The following is a 21,411-nucleotide window of genomic DNA, read 5'->3' as shown; positions in this document are numbered from 1 at the left end:
AGGACCATGATTATAACAACCACAACCATGATTATAACAACCACGACCATGATTATAACAACCACGACCATGATTATAACAACCACAACCATGATTATAACAACCACGACCATGATTATAACAACCATGACCATGATTATAACAAGCACGACCATGATCATAACAACCACGACTATGATTATAACAACCACGACTATGATTATAACAACCACGGCCATGATTATAACAACCACGACCATCTGGAAAACAATGTCGCTGTCAGCTGGACAACGGTTGCGCGTTAGCCAAGCACGAGCGTTCGAACTTTCACACCTCGGTAAATTGTACCACCGGACTCACCACCGGGCACGAAGGGCACACGATCACTTGTAATGTATCTATATCTATCCGTCTATCTATGACTATCGATGTATCTGTATCTATTTTCTATCTATCTATCTATCTATCCTACGCCAAGTTCCCGTCGTTGCCATGGCGTCGCGTGCTACTACACACCTAGCGACATAGTTCTATATATTTTTTATCATTATATTTCTTACTCTAGTTTTTTTGTTCACGACATGCTCATACTACTAAACGTGACCCACATAAGATGACAACGAGACACCATTTCCTTGATCCCTGATAGTAGTTTACATTACATGGATACAGGGCCGGATCAAGCTTAATAGGGGCCTGTGGCACAGATCAACTTAGGGCCCCTTACCCTCAAGGTATATTATAAATAACAAGAACAAAATATACCCAAGGATATGAGTGAGGCTGAAGGGGATTAATGAGAACAATCAAGAGTTTTAATGAGAAGATTAAAGGATTTTAATGAGAGATTTACTTCTACTACTATTAATTATTATTATTACTACTTCTACTACTACTACTACTACTAATAATATAGATAAAAATAATAGCCATAACATTAGTAGTAACAATGATAACAGACGACTGGGACACCAGTTACAAATAATCATAAGTGGTATACACCATTAATAGGCTCTCATCAATCCCCTAACCCAACCCCATCACACCCATCCCTCTTCACCCCACACCCTTCCTCACATTCCTCTTCACCATCTCTTTACCCCTCACAAAGAACCCTCCCTCCCTCCCTCTTTTTTTCGATCATTTAATGTATTAATGACTTGCATGACTGAGTTTTTTCCCTTCCTTCACTCCCTCTAATTTATTCCCTTCACTCCCATCACTTTCTTCCCTTTACTCCCTCCACTTTCTTCCCTTCACTTTTTCCTTTCACTCCCTCCGCTTCTTTCATCGTTTTTGCTTCACTTCCTTCTCTCTGTCTCTCTCCTCTTCATTCTTATTTTCTCTTCTTTCCTCCAAGGTTTTCTCCTTTTATTTCCTTATTTCCCTCCTCCCCCTCTTTCTCACCCTCCCTCCCTCCTTGATGTTAGTGGTATGATGACACAATTTATTTAAGCGTGTATCAGTACACTAACATGACGCGATAACACCTGTGTAATTAGTACGTGCAGCAGGTGTTAATAGCGCTGTGGGTCACCTTGCCACCAGAGAGAGAGAAGGCAGAAAGGTGATAAATGGAAGGGAGAAAGAGCAGGAAGGCGAGAGAGAGAGAAAGACAGACAGCAAGATAAAGAGTATGCATGCGATCACGCCATCAAGAATTTATGAGCTCACAAACACAAACAGACAGAAATATATTATTCTAACCTCACCTAACCTAACCTAATCTAACCTCACCTAACCTAACCTAACCTAACCTAACCGCGTCACGGGGATGTTGAGAAAGTACGGTACACGTCACCGGAAGTTCGACATTTCCGTGAGAATGTTACTTTATCTTTGTCGTGGAGGGAGTATTTCCTGTTCGAGAGTCCCTTATTTTTCAGCAGGTGCGTTGTATAAGTAGTTACTGTAATTAATTAACAGCTAGGTAGTAAGGTAAGTGTGTTATAGCAGCTCCAGGGTGGCGACCCGGTAGTAGGGGGCGAGTGGAGATATCACCTGAAGATTCGCCCTTGCCCCTCCCAGCTTATTTCACCTGAAGATTAACCACCCTAACGCTAAACTAACTTAACCTTAGACCTAACCTAACTTAATACCCCAGGTGGTGTTAGGGTGGTTAATCTTCAGGTGAAATAAGTTTGGGGGAAAACTTCAGGTGATCCGAATATAGCGTATAAACCTATGAGAATTAGGAATTATTTTTAGCAAGTTATAAGGTGGTGCTGGTGGCTACACTTGCTGTTCTATCTGACCTAATCTGTCCGTATCTGCCCTTATCTATACTCTCTCTCTCTCTCTGTATGTGTTTTCTACAGGTATATATGGAGACCTCTATGTTTGTAGGGGAATATATATATATATGTATTAAGTATCTTATTATTTTATGTTTGTACAATCGCCAACAAAGTTTGCTTTGTCTCTGGGCTTCGTAAACTGAAGCAGTATCGACCCTATACTGTATAATACAAGGTAAACAGCACACCCGCTCCAGACGGCAGCCATGAGGATCTCACTATGGGGGACGATCTTCTGTTTGCGACTGTACGTGCTGTATGTATTAAATTTTTCTATCTATATGTAACTCTCTCTCTCTCTCTCTCTTTCTCTTTCTGTCAATCTTCACCTATCTCTTCATTTCCCTTTCTCTTTATCTCTGTTAATCTTCATCTGTCTCAACAACATTCCAGCATTTTCAATCACCTAGAACATGTAAACGTTCTATTCCTTAACAACAAGAATATCCCTGGATGTATTTTTATCAGTGACTAATATCTTATCAGTCAGGAGAGAGTGAGAGAGATAGAACGCTCACACCAGGCTGCCCACTCTCTGCCATCAGTATCTACGAAGAGGACTTATAGGAAGCTCTTGGCTGCATTAGTTCTGTTATTTACATTCCTCTGGGGTTTGCAGTGGCGGCACGAGGCTTCAGAACGTCAGTCCTTAGGTGTAGAGACATGGTTGAGCAGCGTGAACTGTGAAGCAAGACCAAGGCAGTGACGACTATAGCAAGAAGCTGGCTGGTGAGAATCAGTTAGAGAAAAAAACTCACTCTAGTGACGGATTTACCTCCAATGAGTGACTCGAGTGACCATCTGAGTCCTGTGAACGACTAATTTTAAGTGGGAAACTGACTGTAAGTGTAAATTAAAAGCCAGAAGACCATCTACAGGGCCACTACAAGGGGTGCCTCCTCACGCTCTCACCTGCAGGACCACAACCACCATGGCCAACTTTATTTCCGGGATGCTCCTCCTGACGGTGATAGGTAAGTCTAGTGCTTCTATGACTTTGTTTGCATGCTGGAGATCTATCGCTAGGCCTAACTGTCATAACGATGTCAAAGTTGCCATTAAATAACGTTAGGTTAGGTTTAGTATGTTAGGTTAGGTTGGGTATGTTAGGTTAGGTTTAGTATGTTAGGTTAGGTTGAGTATGTTAGGTTAGGTTGGGTATGTTAGGTTAGGTTTAGTATGTTAGGTTGAGTATGTTAGGTTAGGTTGAGTATGTTAGGTTAGGTTTAGTATGTTAGGTTAGGTTAAGTTTAGTACGTTCCGCTAGGTTAAGGGGGTGTGACTTTCAGAGAATTGTAGGGTTTGTTTAACAAAAGCCCCATCCTTCTCTAAAAGACACACGCCCTTAAAAAAATTAAGCCATAACAGACATACCCACTACAACAGACATACCCACTACAACACAAGTGTTCTGTTGAGTCTGTGAAATTAAGCACACAAGATATATTCTTTTTCAAATTCAAACAACAAATCTCACAATGCTTTTTACAGAGATACCCTACAAACATTGATTAAAAATTTGTATAACAATAAAAAGAAAATCTTCATCAACTTAAGACAGTTTACACCCACAATGGACTCTCAAAAATGTTCTTTCCAAAGTGTTACTTGGTAGTAAACAGGAGGTACAGTATTTATCAAGAATAACTGGATATGACGTCCATTTCATCCAGTAACAGAGATAAATTTAGGCGGGTAAAAGAACCAGGCATCACTGTTAAGTTTACCAGGGTAAAATAATTGTCTACTGACATATTTTGAAAGACCATTATCAATGTAATATACCCTGGGCAATTTCCACTCAATAAGAGGCAACTTTAAAAAATATTGCACTTTTATATTTGGACTTCTGTAAATTTCTGTGAGTGATTATGCTAAAAATATGAGTACTGTTTTATTCTGTAATGTGCCTGCTGGGATGAAAGGTAATTGAGAAAAATTAGAAAATCACTGGATTAAGATGGGATTTAGGAAACCCTCTTTATAAACAGTCCCTATTACTTCAGACACAGACCTGAGTTTGAGGTTCTGTTCATTATCTTTTAATGATAATATCTAAACAAAGCCTTATCAAAATATGTAACCATATCGTACAATATTTGTGACCCCCAATGAGCAAGAGAACCAATTGTTCCAAAAAATTTACCTTTAAATGTGACCACTGCTTATGAAGAAGAAAAAAAAAATAATGCAGCTACTAATCAAAAATTTTTGTTTTCGGTTTTGGGCATTTATTTATTTACTTATTTTTGAGGGGGTAACATTATTTAATTGATTTATAAACCCAATTTAATCTTTGAAATTTATTTTTTATTAAATACATTAGGCTTGAGGAAACAAAAACAGATCAAAATTAGGACTGAATGGGTTAACAGATGGATAGACCATTACCATAATACTATTCACCTATCCCCCCCCCCCCTCCAGGTGTATGTGTGTTTGTGGAGAGATAAAGACTACCAGCCTACCCAAACAAAAGCTTGCCTCTACATAATGGCTACAATCTTCCAAAATTCAAATGAATCTGACAAAAACTGTTTGACTAAATACATTAACTAAACTTTCAAGGGTAACACTTACGTATGCCCCTTGTAGTATGGGCCTGTTGTATAAAAACGTCAAGTGTACATGTGCTTGGGATGAATGTGTGAAGGAGATGTGTCTAATGAAATTAAACCTGATCATCACATACAGTACAGTACTGTGCTCTGCAGTGTGACCATGACCTAAAGGAGTGTGCTTCATCACCATAGAAAGCAGCACAAAATTATCTTGTCAAAAACAGATGAACACTCTTCCCATTGCAATATATATATATATATATTGTACATACAGTGGTCCCTCGGTTAACGAACACAATTCGCTCCAGAAGGTCGTTCGTTAACCAAAAATTTTGTTAACTGAATCCATTGTTTCAATGGGATATTGGGTAATTGGTTCCAGCTCACCGAAAAGTACAAACAAAGTAAAAAAAAAAAAAAAAATGCAGTAACGTACACTTACTTTGAGGTGGGTATGTAGAAGGTTCCCGATTGATGATGATGATGGGAATTAGAAGTGGGGGTGGAGGAGAAGAGAAGGAAGCGGGGGTGGAAGAGAAATCACACCATGCTTCATGCCTCCATTTCACCCATAAAATTTTAAGTGGACTCGGTGTAATTCAAGATTATTTTCTTTAAATCAACACTGCAGTATATGTTGTCAATATGTTAAATAAATTTCAGAATGACCAATAATAGCACTGTAAAAACGTAAAAATACTCTGTGTTCAAGAGACCCACAAGCAAGATGTTTCCTCCACTGAACAGAGATACAAACCGAGGCCATGGTGGGTGAGTGAAGTGGCTGTTGGGCGCACCAAAAACCTTGTTCCCTGGACTGCAATTATGTTAAATAAGTGATAAAATGACTAAAAATTTTAATATAAAACTTGGAAAATTATTGAATAGTACAACCTTCTTGATATTTACTCCAATTTTAACGAATGTAAGCCCTAGAACCGATTTCTGTATTAGCGAACATTTTCGTAAGAATTTCATTAACCGAATTTTTGTTCGTAAACCGAAATAAAGATTCTTATGGAAGGAAATTCGTTAACCGAGGCGTTCATTAACCGAGGGACCACTGTACTATTAAAGCAGTCTTTTGGCATAAAACTTTTGGCATAAAAAGTGATTACAGTTACCGTACGTAAACTGTACACTTTAAGTAATTTTCATATTTTTTTACTTAGTTACATGCACACAATTCTACAGTACATAAAGTGCAAAAATAAATAGTTATCACAATTGTAAAGTTATATATACAGTATCTACGGGCTTTTCCACTGTGAAACTGTGTGAATGTGTTGAGTCAGAGGGTTCATGGTAGAGCACTGTAGCTATGGACCCGACTGTGTTGCTAAGATGAGCACCAAGGGCAGCAGTGAGGCAGTTTGAACACTAACTTGTATAATCTTTTCTCTCTTTATGCTTTCATTAATGCTATTTATATGCTTGTGTTATTAATGTTTATATGCCCACAATTTTAAGTTTTAATGTTACAGTGTACAGGTATAGTTAAAAGCTACTTTTAAGGGTGATTCTAGTTATCTGAACAGTCTTCACAGCCTGTTAAAGAGGGTTTATTGTACATTTTGTATATTTTAGGCCTGGTACTCCAAATTCCGGAAAAAATCCTTATCCAGAAACCTCCAGGTCCCACACATGCTGGATAAATGGTCCCGTACCTGTGTAGTACAGGGGTAATTGTATATACAATATGTGTACTATGTGTGTTCAATGATTATTACCTATGGAAGGGTCGCTTACGGACAGCCTCCAGGAACATAACTCATCAGTAACCCGGGGAGTGTCTTTACTCGAGAACTGTATACAGTACACAGTACAGTACAGTAATATCTCCCTTAGCTGGAATCCCTCAAACCCGGAACTTTCTGATAGCCGGAATTGAAATTTTCTCAGAAAATCTTTCCCAAAGCCGGAATTTTCCAGAAAGCTACGGCTTTGTGAGTGATTTTCTGAGGGGCACATTTTCCGGAAAATTCCGGGGATGGGGGATTTTTTTCTGGGTTTGAGAGATGAAAATCAAGCGCATTTTCTGGAAATTGCGAGAAAATTTTTTCATTACCCGGAAAATTCCGGGAATGGGAGATTTTTTCCGACTTTGAGAGAGTCGTTTCATTACCCGGAAATCTCTCATTTCCGGAAGTGCTCTGCACCAATTGTTCCGGCTAACGGGGATATCACTGTATTTATATTGTCAACTTCAATTATGATTATCATTATCACATAACATCAAAACTTAATCTCACAGCTTTTTTCAGCCTATCCCTTTAACAAATATTATATTCTGAAAAATCTTAAACCCATATCTTAACCCTTAGGCCCCGGGTGACGTTCCAGAACGTCCGCCTATTTTCCCGCCATTTTATTTATTAATTTTTTTTTAATTAATTTTGGAAATGTTGATTTTTTTCTCGATTTAACCCCGCGTGGGGGGTACTGCCAGCAGCACCTAACCCGAGGCTTAAGGGTTAATGTCACCTAGACAATACCATTGTATTTTAGCATTCAAAAGCTACATTCAATTTATCTATATTTCTTTGGTACATATCTGATGAGCTACTGTATTTAGGCTAATTGTACTATTTATAAGAATGTTAAAATTTGCGAGTTAACAAATATATTAAACATGAAACGGAGATGGTTCAGGGGTTCAAAGTTGTTATGACACCGGGTTTTGGACCCAATGACACACCATACATGTCTTCTTTGTACACACCAACACTATTACAACTTTTATAAAGTGCTCGTACCATACCAACTAAGAATCCCTGACATGTTCCATTAATATTACTCCTTTAAAATAAAGTGAGAGTTTAGTTCACATACTTTAATATTCTGCTTTAGATTAACCACACACTGATTTTTCTTTTTGTTTACAGGGACATTATCAAAGTTTAACTATATATCGTCTTTAAGCCCTTAACATCCAGGAAATATACTTTGGTGCCTAACCTGATCAAACTATCAACACTTGATCAATTTTCCCAATAAAGTACAGTACAGTATTTAAAGAATAATAAGATTTTTACACTCTTACAACCCTCTATGCACTCTTATACTTGATGGGTAGAAAAGAAAACATACATATACATACACAGTCTCAAATTATTTCTTAAATCTGCACCAGTAGAGATATATAGATAAGTAAGCATAAATACCCTGTAGTGTAAGACTGTTTCAGCAGAAAGTCAGCCACATAAACTAGTGTACAGTACTAAGTTACCTTTCATCTTGCTTGGGTAAACAATGAAGAGAAGGAGTTGAAAACCTGAAAGGGCAAACCCAATCAGATTTGGGTACTGGACAAAGCTATTCTCAATAATAATTCCATACAGCCACCAAAGTCCAGCCATAATGAAGGTTGCAAATATACGGGGGAAGGGCAGCATCTCTGTACTCTGGGTGTTGAACACATCCTTCAGTGATATGAGAGGAGATGCACAGAAGATGATGCTTCCAACACAACACATCATGCCCACACGGTTTTTGATGATCTCAACATTTACACCTGCAAGAGGAAAAACATCAGTTACAGGGGGTATAGATTGACATAAATAAGGATGCATTTTATGTTGTGCATGAAGTAATGTGAGTGTTATCTAATGTAGCCACTCCTCGACTTACGACGGGGTTAGGGACCCAAATCTAGATCGTAAGTCGAATTGGTCGTAAGTCGAAAATGCGAAGATAATACAGTGGTCCCTCGGTTAACGAACACAATTCGCTCCAAAAGGTCATTCGTTAACCGAAAATTTCGTAAACCGAATCCATTGTTTCAGTGGGATATTGGGTAATTGGTTCCAGCTCACAGAAAAATACATACGAAGTAAAACAAAAATGCAGTAAAGTACACTTACTTTAAGGTGTGTATGTAGAAGGCTCCTGGTTGATGATGATGATGGGAATTAGAAGTGGGAAGTGAAGGAGAAGGGAGAAAAGAAGGAAGTAGGGATGGAGGAGAATTCACCTTTCTTTGGACTTCATGCCTCATTTCACCAATAAAATTTTAAGTTCACTAGGTGTAATTGAAGATTATTTTCTTTAAGTCAACACCGCACGATGCTATATATTATAAATATGTTAACTAAAGTTCAGAATGGCTAATAATTTCAATGAAAAATGCAAAAATATTCAAGACACCAACAAAATGGCTGCTCTCTCATTAAACAAGTCAGACTGGGAGGGTACAGGGATAATTCATATAATGTCCAGATAATACATGTACAGTATTGTCAATATGTTAAATAAATGTTAAAATGACTAACAATTATAATATAAAACATTAACAAATATTTAAAAGCTCAACTTAAATTATATTTACTCAATTGGAAACAAATTTAAACATAGAACAGATTACTGAATTGGCAGACTGGGCCCTAAGCTGACCAGCTATTGCTCACAACAAAAAGTGATTTTTGTAAGGATTTCGTTAATCGAATTTTTGTTCGTTAACCGAATTGAAGATCCTTATAGGAGGTAATTCGTTAACCGAAATTTCGTTAACCGAGGAGTTTGTTAACCAAGGGACCACTGTACATAGAAAATCAAAATGGGTGTCTCTTTTTCTTCTCAGCATCACAAAACTCTCACTTTTAAGTTTGCCAGCCATTTTAAAGGGAAATACAAACGAAAATTTTGTTAGTACACAGCGCAATCACTAACTTCGGGACTCGAAAATACGTAATTTAAAAATTTTTTGGTACGACTGGGGCGGTCGTAAGTCGAGGAGTGGCTGTATTTAAAACAAAGAATTGCTCATAAAAAGCTTTCTATACCTATTAGCACAAATTACTAAAAAGACAGCTACATTTCTTCACCCTTTTTTTTGCTCTACTGTAGTGTAGGATAGCCTAAAAGAAGAGTAAAGACACCCAGTATCCCTTCATTTATTGTTATCCAACCATTCTTACTGCTATCATGGCGGTGTCTTGTTATGATATCACCTTTCCTCAACAAGGTCCTAATCGGGTATTACATTCTAAACAATTCAAAATTTACCTGAGAAGAATACATAGTACTGGATCACAAAAACAACAGTGGAGAACAGCATCAACTGTCTCCTGGTGGAGTACCATGGTCCTGGGGCAATACAGTACTTTATGTACACCAGCAAGTAACACACCTGCAACAAATTTTTTTTTTAAATAGATAAAATCACTTATTGCATCCATGTACCTCTCTGTTACAACCATCACCATCAAAATGACAATTAGAAGCAACAATCACAACACAAAGTAGAAGGTCGGCGAGTTAAATGTGACACTATTACCTACTCCATTACACATTAGCCAAGTCAGATATATTGGATATGCCAGGCATCAATCCTTTAGTTTCCAGTGGATTTGACTTGCTGCTTAAGTGCTTTGTAATCCTAAGGTAAAAAAATGACTCCTCTGACTGGAGACAGTGATGAGCACCATCCTCAGTCTTCCAGGTTTAAAAATGAATGCTTATGCTGTAGGTGCGAATTTAATACTCTGCCTAAGATTTGCCCAATTAAGCACAGAACCAAGAGGTAAAACTAAACTCAGATCCTGGATCCTCTTCCCTGTTGCCTGAACTAAGAGGAGGCCAATTCCAGCTCATCCATTACAAAAGTTCCAATAGTCTAGAATCCTGAATCTAAGGCTGGCTCTTAGGGGACAGGTACCATATAACAAACAGGAAGGTCGTTTAAAAAAGAAGGATCTACATAGATCCATGAAGACCTACAATTACTGTAAGTATATTCATACAGCTCCTCAACTCCACCACCTAACCATCACACCTCCCACACACAATTCATTTCCCAATTTTCATTTCTCTTATTTTTTGTTTTATATTATATTTTCTGTATTTCTAAATCACATTAAAGTATTGGAATGATATTTAATATTATACTGGAATTTTCTTTATTTCTAAGTCAAGTTAAAGCATTAAAATTATATTTCCATGACTTTTATGGTTTCTTATGTAGATAATAACTGCTGCAGCTGGCGCTTGGCCGCAAATTATGAATATTAGATCGCAAAAAAAAAGAGGTACAGTACATACAGTAATAACAGAGGTACTGTACCTGCAAATTTAAGAATGAGAATTATCGTGACTTCATTGTACTGTATCTTGTTCTCCATCAAATTCTCATAATGGGTAAGTCAAGCCTTCCTTAAAGACTGCAGGCCAGACACCTATTTGTGCATACCTGTCAGCATGTTCAAATTATACTGAACAAATAGAATCTTTAAACATCAGTACAGTATCTGCTGAGTTGATATAAATCTTAATGTTTAGTCATAGCAAAGGAGCACATGTGTTAGAACATATGGCTACTAATATTTAAAGCAGGTATGTCATTCAAAGCATAGTGCAAAACCATTCCCTTGGCTACCCGCACCCCCCTACCAAATTTGAGCTCTCTATCTTCAAAACTATAGAAATACATAATGAACACACACACACACACACAATGTACAGATAACTAGTTTCCCAGAGTGCAAATGTTAGACAAAATTGGTCAGGTCTAGTTATTATGTAATATTTACCAAGACGGAAAGAATTAGTAGATATTTTGGATGATAAAACAGTGTCAGCCATTGTATGATTTCTTTGTACGGTATATTCTATTAGCTAAGTAAACTAATCTTGAATAAAAATTATTGCATTGCTTTGATTTTGTGTTGAATTTTGTAACTAATGTTGAGTTATTGTGTTAACTTTTGTGGTTTGGATTATTGTAATGGTGAGTTTGCAATACAGTACGAATATACCAGAGACTGTACGGTGGTAAAAAAAAATTTCTTTGAAAATAATGTCATGAATATATTCTTTGACTATTAGTAAAAGACCAACACGTTTTCTGTATTATTAAAGTACTCGTATTATCTTATCCTGTTGAACAAAATGTTTTAATTACTTTTAATTAAAAGTCCAGCCCTGTTTAGTTACTAATGATGTCTTCCAAACCAAATTATTCTCAACAGCTCCTCTTCATCACAGTTTTAAACAGCAAGCTTCCATAGAATAATTTGAGCTACAGGAAAATCATCCACATAATGTTACTTGACAAGATCATTGAGCCAACCTTATGAATTATAATACTGTACACACCAGCCATAAATATAGAGATGTTAATAAAGCATCATATCTTACATGTAAAAGTAGACCCACAACATTGGTTAATTTCATCGACACATCACCCAGTAGCAGGCTGTATGTAAGCCATGTGCTGTAAAGGTTGAGAATATAGTTTTAGTAGGAAAATATTTCTAATTCTCTCTCTCAGTAAAGTACAGTACTGTTAGTTACGTTCTGTATGTTCCTGGGTAATGGTTAGCCAATGCAGTTGACGAGTTGTTCAGCCTTCTCGGATTATTCCTTGATACTGGGAAATGCAACACGTTACTTGAGGGTGTGGTTGTTGCATTGGCAACAGCTTCTACACCTCATACAAATTCACACCTAGGTGGCCCTAGGGCTGGCCATCCTCGAACACAAGGGGCATCCATTATGTAGTTATCCATCTATCATATCAACATAAATTCAACCCACAATAAATACTAAACTGTATCCATATTGTAAGTTGTTAAAAATGTTTCTTACATTTTCCCACAGCCATACAACTAGACATCTCTGACACTTACTGCTCCTTCTGGGACATTAGGTTCAGCCAAAGGTTGAATTTTCCTTCACATATTTTAGGCTATGTTGATCTTTAAACTTTTGAGAGATTTTAGTAAACTGATAAAATCAATTATTGAAAAACACTTTATGCTAACATGAATGTCACATACACCAGGTTACTACCTCACTGTATCACCTCAGTGTCTGAATCTCACCCTCACTATCTACTGGATTACCACAGGTTCTTTTACTCTTATTAATCCTTATTATACTTTTAAACCGATACATATTGTTTTTAAGCACATAATTACAAGAGCCAGACACCCACCTTGTGGAAAATACTCCTCCAACAAAGGGGAAGCCAGATATGTTTCCAGTTGATGACTGTTTGACAATTTTGCGACATATGACAATTCCACTTAAAAACTGGAGGATTGTAACTGTGGTGGCAGCTGTTGCTATCAAATCTTTGTGGTCAGCTAACACCATTGTTAATGTCTGTTGGAAGTAATAATACAAAATAAGAATAATAGGAAAACACATACCAAACAAAACCAGTAACAAGGCATTTTGTTAACCTCAAACACAGAAGTTTTTTTAGTATTATTCTATATTGAGTTGTCTAAAGTAATGTGTATATATCTACCAGTAATCTGATCTTCATTAAAGAATTAACAATATATGATACTGTACAGTAGAGGTACTGTGAAATATAATATAATCAGTATCATCACCCATTTGTCATAGAATTGACAGTAAGGAGAACCTTTGTCTGAGGTCCTGGTAATTAGTGAGTAGCCTAAGCTCTATGGGTGGGAACCCCGATGGGTGATTAAACAATACAGTACTGTATAGAACATGACATGGAAGACAGATTACTGTACAGTACTCACTGAAACTACAGTAATTATGGACAACTTTGTCTATGGACTAATTAATATTCACACTGTTCATGACTTAGGTAACATTTGCTTATATAAAATGAAATGAAGCTTCCAAACAAAGTACATATCAACATTGATAGATATAGATATTTATTCAGTACAATTTTCATAATGTTTACAATTGGTTTGGCATGTACAGCACAGTACATACTGTAATATACTGTAGTGAGGTATACATTTAGACAATATGGGTACAGTTCAGCATGCATATAGACAATACAGGTACAGTAGAGTACTGTACTGTATACAGTATACATACACCATGAAGTTATATAATTTCCAATGTACTTACTAATACAGTATACAGTGTGGGTAAACAATGGAAAACATTAAGGTAATATGACTCAAGATAACCAACCTAGTCATCATTTGATTATTTTCAGTTGGGTCCTTTGCTTAGGTTTGGTTACTATTTTCTAATGGTAAATCTACAAGAACAAAATATAAAAAAATGAATAAATATAAGAAGCACTACACTGTGCTTAGACTGTCCGGGTGTGACGGATCACTTCAACATTCGATGGTCACTCTTGTGTTGAGGGTATATTAAAGAACTTGATTGAAGTACAGCTTCTCTCCCTTGAGCTCTTCCATGACTCTCATTAATACAGCAGCTACTCACTGTGTTTACTCACACCAGCAGTGTAACTCCACTGAGGAGGGTGACAGTTGTTGCCTCAACTGTTTGGTACGTACAGTATAAATATTTCGTGTGCCATTGTAGATTTCTTCTCTTACACAAAAAGTGCTGTGTTTGAATGATTCACTTTGACTTTGGATTACTACAGTTCTATACACAATATTGCAATACTGTATAAACTATCTATAGATTTTTGCTTATCTAAATAAAATGTACGGTAATACAGTTTCATTTTACCACTATATATTTCATGGTTCATATTGTTCTAAGCAAAGCTCATCAAGTGATCATCTCAAGAACAGCTCATTCTCTACAAGATTCCAAGTCACTACCGGTGACTCTCTAATTTGATGTTTTCATTGTGTTACTTTATTAAGTGTTAACCAAGAGGAACTATGAATCCTGGCTGGACTGCTTTGTTGAGGTTGTACGAAAGAGTACAGTACGGTATATGTACAATACTGTATAAGTCAGCAGAACTATATTTGGTCTCATAAATAGGTTTTTCCTATGTATTTTGATGAGTTTCAAACGAATTTGATATCCATTTCCACCGGAAATCACGTGTATATTAGATCAGGGGTTCTCAAACTTTTTGTCAACCAAGGGCACCTTAAATAACATGACGCATACAAATATTGTCAATAATCAAAGAAAATTTCACAGTCCAAAGCATTTGTTAATTTCAACCCAAATCCAAAATATCCTCCGAACTGGAATCGCCAAATCTCTCGCAAACATTAAACGCAGAATATATCAAAAGCTTTTCGCGAACCCCAGTTTGAGAATCACTGTACAGGTATTAGATCCTCCCCCCCCCCCCATCCAACAATGATAACGGAAAAAGTTGGATTTCTTTTTTAGAATAAATTACAAAAATTATATTACCAACCAACCAAGAAAACCTAACCTAACCTGTTGTTCATGCCCCAGACGCTTAAAGAGCGAAGATGGAGGCCTGGAGCGATGCGTGAGCAGGGGGTCAGACCACCTCTGCCATAAGTAAACAAATCATGGCGACACTTGTGACTGAGCGAAAGTAATAATGTTGAAAAATTAATATCTTGGTTATCCTAAATTTCTGGTGGAAATATCATAAAAGAAAAATGTCTTAGAATTGTGTAAACATTACAAGATACATAGAATTTACTTTTAGTTCATGGCTCTGACATCAATCTTGCAATATAATAGCTTTGAATTTACTAGGGAATTACCAAGTATGCCATGGTATCTGCCCCTTCATCATATAGTCCAGGAGTTCTGAACCGATGTGAAGCCTCATCCGAGGGAACATGAGATACATTTCGCAGAGCCACAAGGAACATTCACCAACAAAATTTCTGTTGCCCGACCTGCCGCTTCATGAACCCAGAGATTCAGAGACCTGCGAAACCAACACAGGTCTCTGAATCTCAGGGTTCATGAAGAGGCAGGTGAGGTAACAGGACTTTTGTATGTGAGTACATCAGGAGTACAGCATATACTGTATACAGAATGCATAGTGGATATAGGTATGGCAGCCATATGCCAGAAATTACACTGGATATAGGTACTGTACTGTGTTGTTAATGGTTAGGTTACGTTAGGTTAGTCAGAAAGAAGGCCATCTTAGTAACTATCATTATAAAGTCTGCCCACCACACATGCACATTAGGCTGACGTACCAATATCCTGTGCCTACTGAATATGCAATATGTGTAATTCTTTTTATGATACAAGTACACATAGTTTATTAAACAAAATAATACAACTGACTGAATCAAACAGAGGCCAAAAATAGATAAAAATTATAATTGACCTGTGTCTGATTTTAACAGATATGAGCCATTGAATAGAAATAGTTCAAAGCTGGTTTTTGTTAATTTGTCAAAAGTACAGAGGTCACAGTACTGAATGTACTGTACCATTAAATAATTCAATTAAATTTTCTTTTTCGGTTATACTAGCGTAGATGACTAACACAAGAAGTTGTTTGATTACATAAATTTTTCCCACAGATGTTCTTTGGATGATATAAAATAATAAAAATGATATGACAACTTTTTATTATAATTACTTGTACAAATTTTTGTTTTCTCTTTCTACGATCATAAATCACCAGTAGTGGGCAGGGTACGAAGGATGATGGAAATTGCAGGGTAACACGGTGAAAACTGACCACAAAACACTAAATTGATGTCTCTACGTGCTTTGTATGTGAAGAAATTAATTATCTACCGTAAATATTTGGCCGAAAATTTTGCTGTCGGCATATGTTGTTGTCCGCTCTGTTTGTTTCCGTGCACCATCCAAGCAGTTTGGTTTGAGCATATTCTCACGTCCAAGAAAAAACAAATCATAAAATTACACCATGCCACTTCAAGAAGTTGCTTTCATTGGTACCAGATATCAAAGTAAGTACTTTCTGTTTAATATGGCAGGAAGTTAGCTAAGGTTAGGTCAGGTTCTATTAGGTTCTGTGTATTGTCATATCGTTGATATTACTATTCTCCAAAGAACATCTGTGGAAAAAATGAACGAAATCGAACTCCTTCTGGTGTTAGCCGTCTGCTCCACATTTACCTTCTTTTCGGTTCCAACACCAGATCCATTAACACAAACTGTATATTTCGGCAACAAAAGTCCTTTAAACAAAATGTTGGAATTTAACGGTGCCAACATTGTAGTTACCAGACTGTAGTTCAATACACAATAATTTGTTGAAGTGCCAAAGCATCAGTACCACACACTTATTTCAGTTTAAATTATACTAAATGCCCTATTGAGCTTTTAACAACTCTCTTGGGTTACCCAAGGTTGATTCAACCACTTTGTACGCCAGTACATGTACAGGCTGAACCAATGTCAACTTGTATGATAATTATATATAAACTAAATCACATTTACTGTTTTCCTTGTATGAAGGATAATCACTCTTAGGTAATTATTGACGACTGTAAAGCTAATGTGTGTGAATGAGAACAATTTACTATAATGTTTTCTCAGAGGTTCACCGAGTGGCGACAACACTAAGGTACCTGTCAGAAGTTACCAATGAAAGTTCTAATTCTAACTTAGCAAACTTATTTCAACAACTTAATGCATATGTTTACATTACCTGGCTCCACAATAATTCCAACTTTATTCCTTCAGAAGAATGAGTGGATAACTAATAAGAAACATATACTAACTTGTATGACACGTAAGCCAAGCAACACGTACTATAATCCTCCTGAAAACCGAAAACAAGGTGAACCAACCTCAGGAGTTTTTATTAATACCAGTTTTAATATTTGATGATAAATTTCTCAATTGCTCATGCAATTTGAATATCAGTGTTTAATTTCATATTTAATTCATGTTAGTAGAAGGGCTGAACGCTGAAGCAATATTCACTAACCATGCATGTTAAATATTGCCTTTAACTTAATATCTCAAAATAAGATTATAAAATTTCGACATGATTTTTAAAGTTTTAAATGTAATAAAAACATTTAATTTCAAAGCATTAATATTAATGTTAAGTGAAGTTTATTATCCTGGTTTATTATATTTCATAACAAACGACTACGATATACAGTACTTGTTTGTCATAGTACAACGGCATCACAAATAAGGCATCATAAAAACTTGCACCAATTACTTCCATTTGCTACTTTTAAAAATACTACTTATATTTTAACTCATTCAGTAAATCAGTTAGGTATGAATATTGTGTAAGAAGCAAATTTGAAATGACAGTTTATCAGCAACAGGTTGGAGTCCAACCTGTTGCTGATAAACTGTCAGCTTCAACAAATACAAACTCAGACTTAAGGTTGAGCAACTCACTGCAACTGGGTGAACATACTTGGAACAATCTGCCAGAAGGATGCGAAGAATCTCCCTGCCTGAGAATATATTCAAACTGAGAGAAACCCTGTGGGGTACGAGTTGTTGGGTTCACACTCAGGATGGGATGGAGAAAGGAAACTCACAATGTGCTCTTTGTATACATATTGTATTGAATGTACAGTGCAGCTTGGTGCTGGGAAGTGGCAGTGTGGTTACAAGCGTGATGTAGAGAGAGCTGGTTGGTGAGGGTGCTCAGAGAAGGATCAGCTTGTGGGTCGCCATGGTCCCTGCCGGGAGCGAGGGCCGCCAGGCAGGAAGGGGTGTTGCTTGAGGACTGGCTGTAGGTAGAAAGATGAGGTCACCACGAGGTCAGGTCTTATATAGAGGAGGTAGGCGTGGCTTAATAGTTGACCTCCGTCATGTCAGGTGGCGCTGGTTGACCTAGACCACGAGGGAATTCGCGGGGTCGGCTACTCAGCGACAAACAGCGTTTGTAGGGGAGGAATCCACTACAACCCACTCCACAAATAATAATTATAGGCCGGTACGCTTGACCAGCATAGTGTGTAAAGTACTCCAAGAGAGCATTGTAAGAGATACCTTGATGGAACATCTACGACGAAACAACCTAATATGGGAATGCCGGCTCGGTTTTATGCCGGGACACTCCTGCTTGATGCAAGAATATTTTGACGAGATCCTGAAGCGTTTTATTTATTTATTTATTTTTTTTTACGGGGAATAGCCCACCTGGGCACAGGTCATCGACCCACAACAGGGCCTCTGGTGCGAAAAAAATTAAGAATAAAAAGACATTTAAAAAATTATATTAATCTACACTACGAAGATGCCGGAAAACCAGCTTTTTGAAGTGAGACAGATTGTAGCAGCATGGAAACACAGAAGGCAGAGTATTCCACAGTTTGGCTGTGTGAGGAAAGAAAGATGTACAGTACAATAACGGGTTATTTTAGTGTGATCGACATCCACACGAAAACGGTGTTACGAGTGTTACGAGCCCACGGCGGTGCCGGCGGTACTCAGGATGCCAAATCCTAAAGGGTAGTGGCAATATCTATAATATATATATATCTGGACTTTGCTTTGATTTTTATTCTTTTATTTATTTTTTTTTTTTACTTCTTCACCACTGATCGGCTCGTTAGCTGCTTGGACGGTCGGTCACGTCTCTGTTAATTCAATGGCCCGAGAACTTCAGCTCATTGCCCACATACACACTTACTTCCTTTTCACACCAAGGCTTTCGACAGTGTACCGCAAGAAATGCTGAAAATTAAACTGGAAGGATACGGAATTCGGGGGAATGTCCTAGCGTGGATCTCAGACTCCTCGTGACCGCCAGCAGTCTGTGGTGATTAATGGCACGAAATTGCTATGTACCCGTCCCATGACAACTGACTGACAAGCGGAGTACCATGGGGCAGTGTATTGGGCCCGCTGTTGTTTGTTTGTTCTAATTGACATGCCAGAAGATATACTGTACACTCACCCATACAAATGTTCGCTGACGATGCCTAGTTATTCAGGGAAATTAAGAACTAAACGGACTGTGAAGAGCTACAGAAAGACCTCTGTCTTCTTCTGGAGAGTTCAAATGAATAGTTGTTAAGATTCAATGTTACGAAGTGTAAGAGATGCACTTGAGTCGCATTAACGGAGACCGAATGTCAGGGCCGTATTAAGCTTAATAGGGGCCTGAGGCACAGATCAACTTGGGGCCCCCTACCCTCAAGGTGTATATAAATAACAAGAACAAAATATGCCCAAATTTATCAATGATTTCACCAAGATTAAGCTTCTGCAAAATAGCACATTTAATGTTCATAAGAGACAGAAAATTGAGACGTTGCTAAGATATCGTTGAACGAAGTTCATGTTTTATACACTTCAACTTCGAGAATGTTTGGATTTGGGGCCCCTTAGAGTCGGGGGGCCTGAGGCCAGTGCCTCAAGTGCCTCATGGTTAATCCGGCACTGCCGAATGTGAAAAGGACCTGGGTGTGTGTGTTTACAACGACTGAAGTTCTCGAACCATTGTGAGAAGATGAATCAAGCAACTAAGCTAGTGGGTCATATAAGAACGGCATTCAAATATCTGGATGATGGTACATCTCTCTTTTCTTTCTTTTTCTTTTATCCTCTTCACCACTGATCGGCTCGTTGCCGCTTGGGCGATCGGTCACATCTCTGTTACGCACTGTTGGCAAGTACTGGGCATGCACCGGCTCCTGAATGTACCTGAACCTGCTCCAGTGTTGGTCAAGTCTGGTCTTGAAAGAGCTCACACTCGGTGCCGTCACAACACTTTCTGGTAGATTGTTCCAGGAGTTCACAACTCTCACTCCGAAAAAGTTTGCCCTCACAGTTTTCTGGACCTGCGGCTTCTTCAATCTTGAGCTGTGACCCCTTGTGGGGCGAGCGTCCGCCAGCTCCAAGTAAGGACTCGTAACGCTCTTCAAAAGTGAGGTGCTTCCCCGAGATATGCTCGGGACTCAGTTGATTGAAGACGTCCATAGGAGGGCAACTAGACTGGTGCCTTCACTACGGAACCTCAATTAGACTGAGAGATAAGAACGCCTGCAGTTGCCTAGCTTATACTATAGGCGGGCAAGGGTTTGACTCGACAAAAGTAGTTTATAAATACCTCAGAGAACATTGTTCAGTAGAGTGTTCATACTTGTGTGCTCCTTTATTTGACGATCACTAAGTGATACATTCTTGTGAGCTTAGAAAGCTATCTACGTCCTAACTAAACTTAATTGTTGAGTTATTCACTAAATATTCAGCAAGAATCTGCTACAAAGCTACGGTCGCTTCTTCACGGTAGGCCATTATCTTTTTTTTTACGGGGAATAGCCCACCCGGGCACAGGTCATCGACCCACAACGGGGCCTAGGGGGCGAAAAAATAAGAGTAAAACGAAATTAAAAATAGAAAAGAAAACGATGATATTAATCTACGCCACGAAGATGCCGGAAAACCAGCTTTTTTTAAGTGAGACAGATTGATTGTAAGAGGATGGAAACACAGAAGAAGGCAGAGCATTCCACAGTTTGGTTGCGTGAGGAAAGAAGGATGTACTATAACGGGTTATTCCAGGGTGACCGACTTCCACACAGAAACGGTGGGCAATACGAGAGTTACTGTTTCGAGCCCACTGTCGTGCCAAATCCAGGATGCCAAATCCACCGAACATGCCCGTTAAAGTACCTGTAAATGACAGTTAAAGTACCTGGCCAACACTATCTATAATCTACGTCAATCCTCTTCTCCCATATAAGTTAAAAACAATTTAGAGATCTCTTAATTTACGTCACGTAGATCTCTAGGTAAACAATTCCCGGAGTCCTGCACGTCGCCATTCCTAGTACAGTATAATACAACAGGTGAACGCGCTCACCATCAGTACCCGCTGGGCCGCGGCAGGGAGAAGAGAGAACTCAAACCGGTACCGAGAGTTACCGAGAACTACATATAACAATTATTCTGAAGGTTTGTTTTTCATAAATATCACCTACATTTGATTGTGTTAATACTGTAGTACCTATATT

The 21,411-nt window shown here is 38.0% G+C and overlaps 2 protein-coding genes across 5 annotated transcripts in view; one reads left to right on the top strand and one right to left on the bottom strand.

Moving 5' to 3' along the window:
• Nucleotides 1–2,788: 2,788 nt before the first annotated feature.
• The window catches only part of LOC121858448, a 37,288-nt gene continuing 18,665 nt past the window's right edge, over nt 2,789–21,411 (top strand). The window contains exon 1 of one of the 2 annotated variants that reach the window (XM_042354892.1): nt 2,789–3,250. The gene's annotated coding sequence lies outside the window, so the exon portion shown is untranslated. Of the gene's footprint in view, nt 3,251–21,336; nt 21,353–21,411 lie in introns of those variants that run through there. The other variant, XM_042354900.1, reaches the window with a different exon arrangement.
• Nucleotides 7,656–17,296, bottom strand: LOC121858461 (sugar transporter SWEET1-like). Of its 3 annotated transcripts, none has more exons than XM_042354918.1 (5): nt 17,197–17,296; nt 12,771–12,940; nt 11,972–12,047; nt 9,842–9,965; nt 7,656–8,351 (listed from the first exon to the last, which is right to left on the bottom strand). In XM_042354918.1, exons 2-5 carry the CDS (start codon nt 12,929–12,931, stop codon nt 8,032–8,034), a joined length of 681 nt encoding a protein of 226 aa, XP_042210852.1. In that variant the 5' UTR covers nt 12,932–12,940; nt 17,197–17,296; the 3' UTR covers nt 7,656–8,031. The 3 variants fall into 3 exon arrangements, with proteins under 3 accessions (XP_042210852.1, XP_042210844.1, XP_042210859.1); XM_042354910.1 differs by having other exon boundaries at nt 17,124–17,257; XM_042354925.1 differs by lacking the exon at nt 17,197–17,296 and adding an exon at nt 16,996–17,036.

This window comes from Homarus americanus, unplaced genomic scaffold (assembly GCF_018991925.1).
Source record: "Homarus americanus isolate GMGI-L3 unplaced genomic scaffold, GMGI_Hamer_2.0 scaffold12870, whole genome shotgun sequence".
Lineage (NCBI taxonomy): Eukaryota > Metazoa > Arthropoda > Malacostraca > Decapoda > Nephropidae > Homarus > Homarus americanus.
The sequence above is the reverse complement of the archived record's forward strand: the minus strand, read 5'-3'. Positions and strand labels throughout refer to the sequence as shown.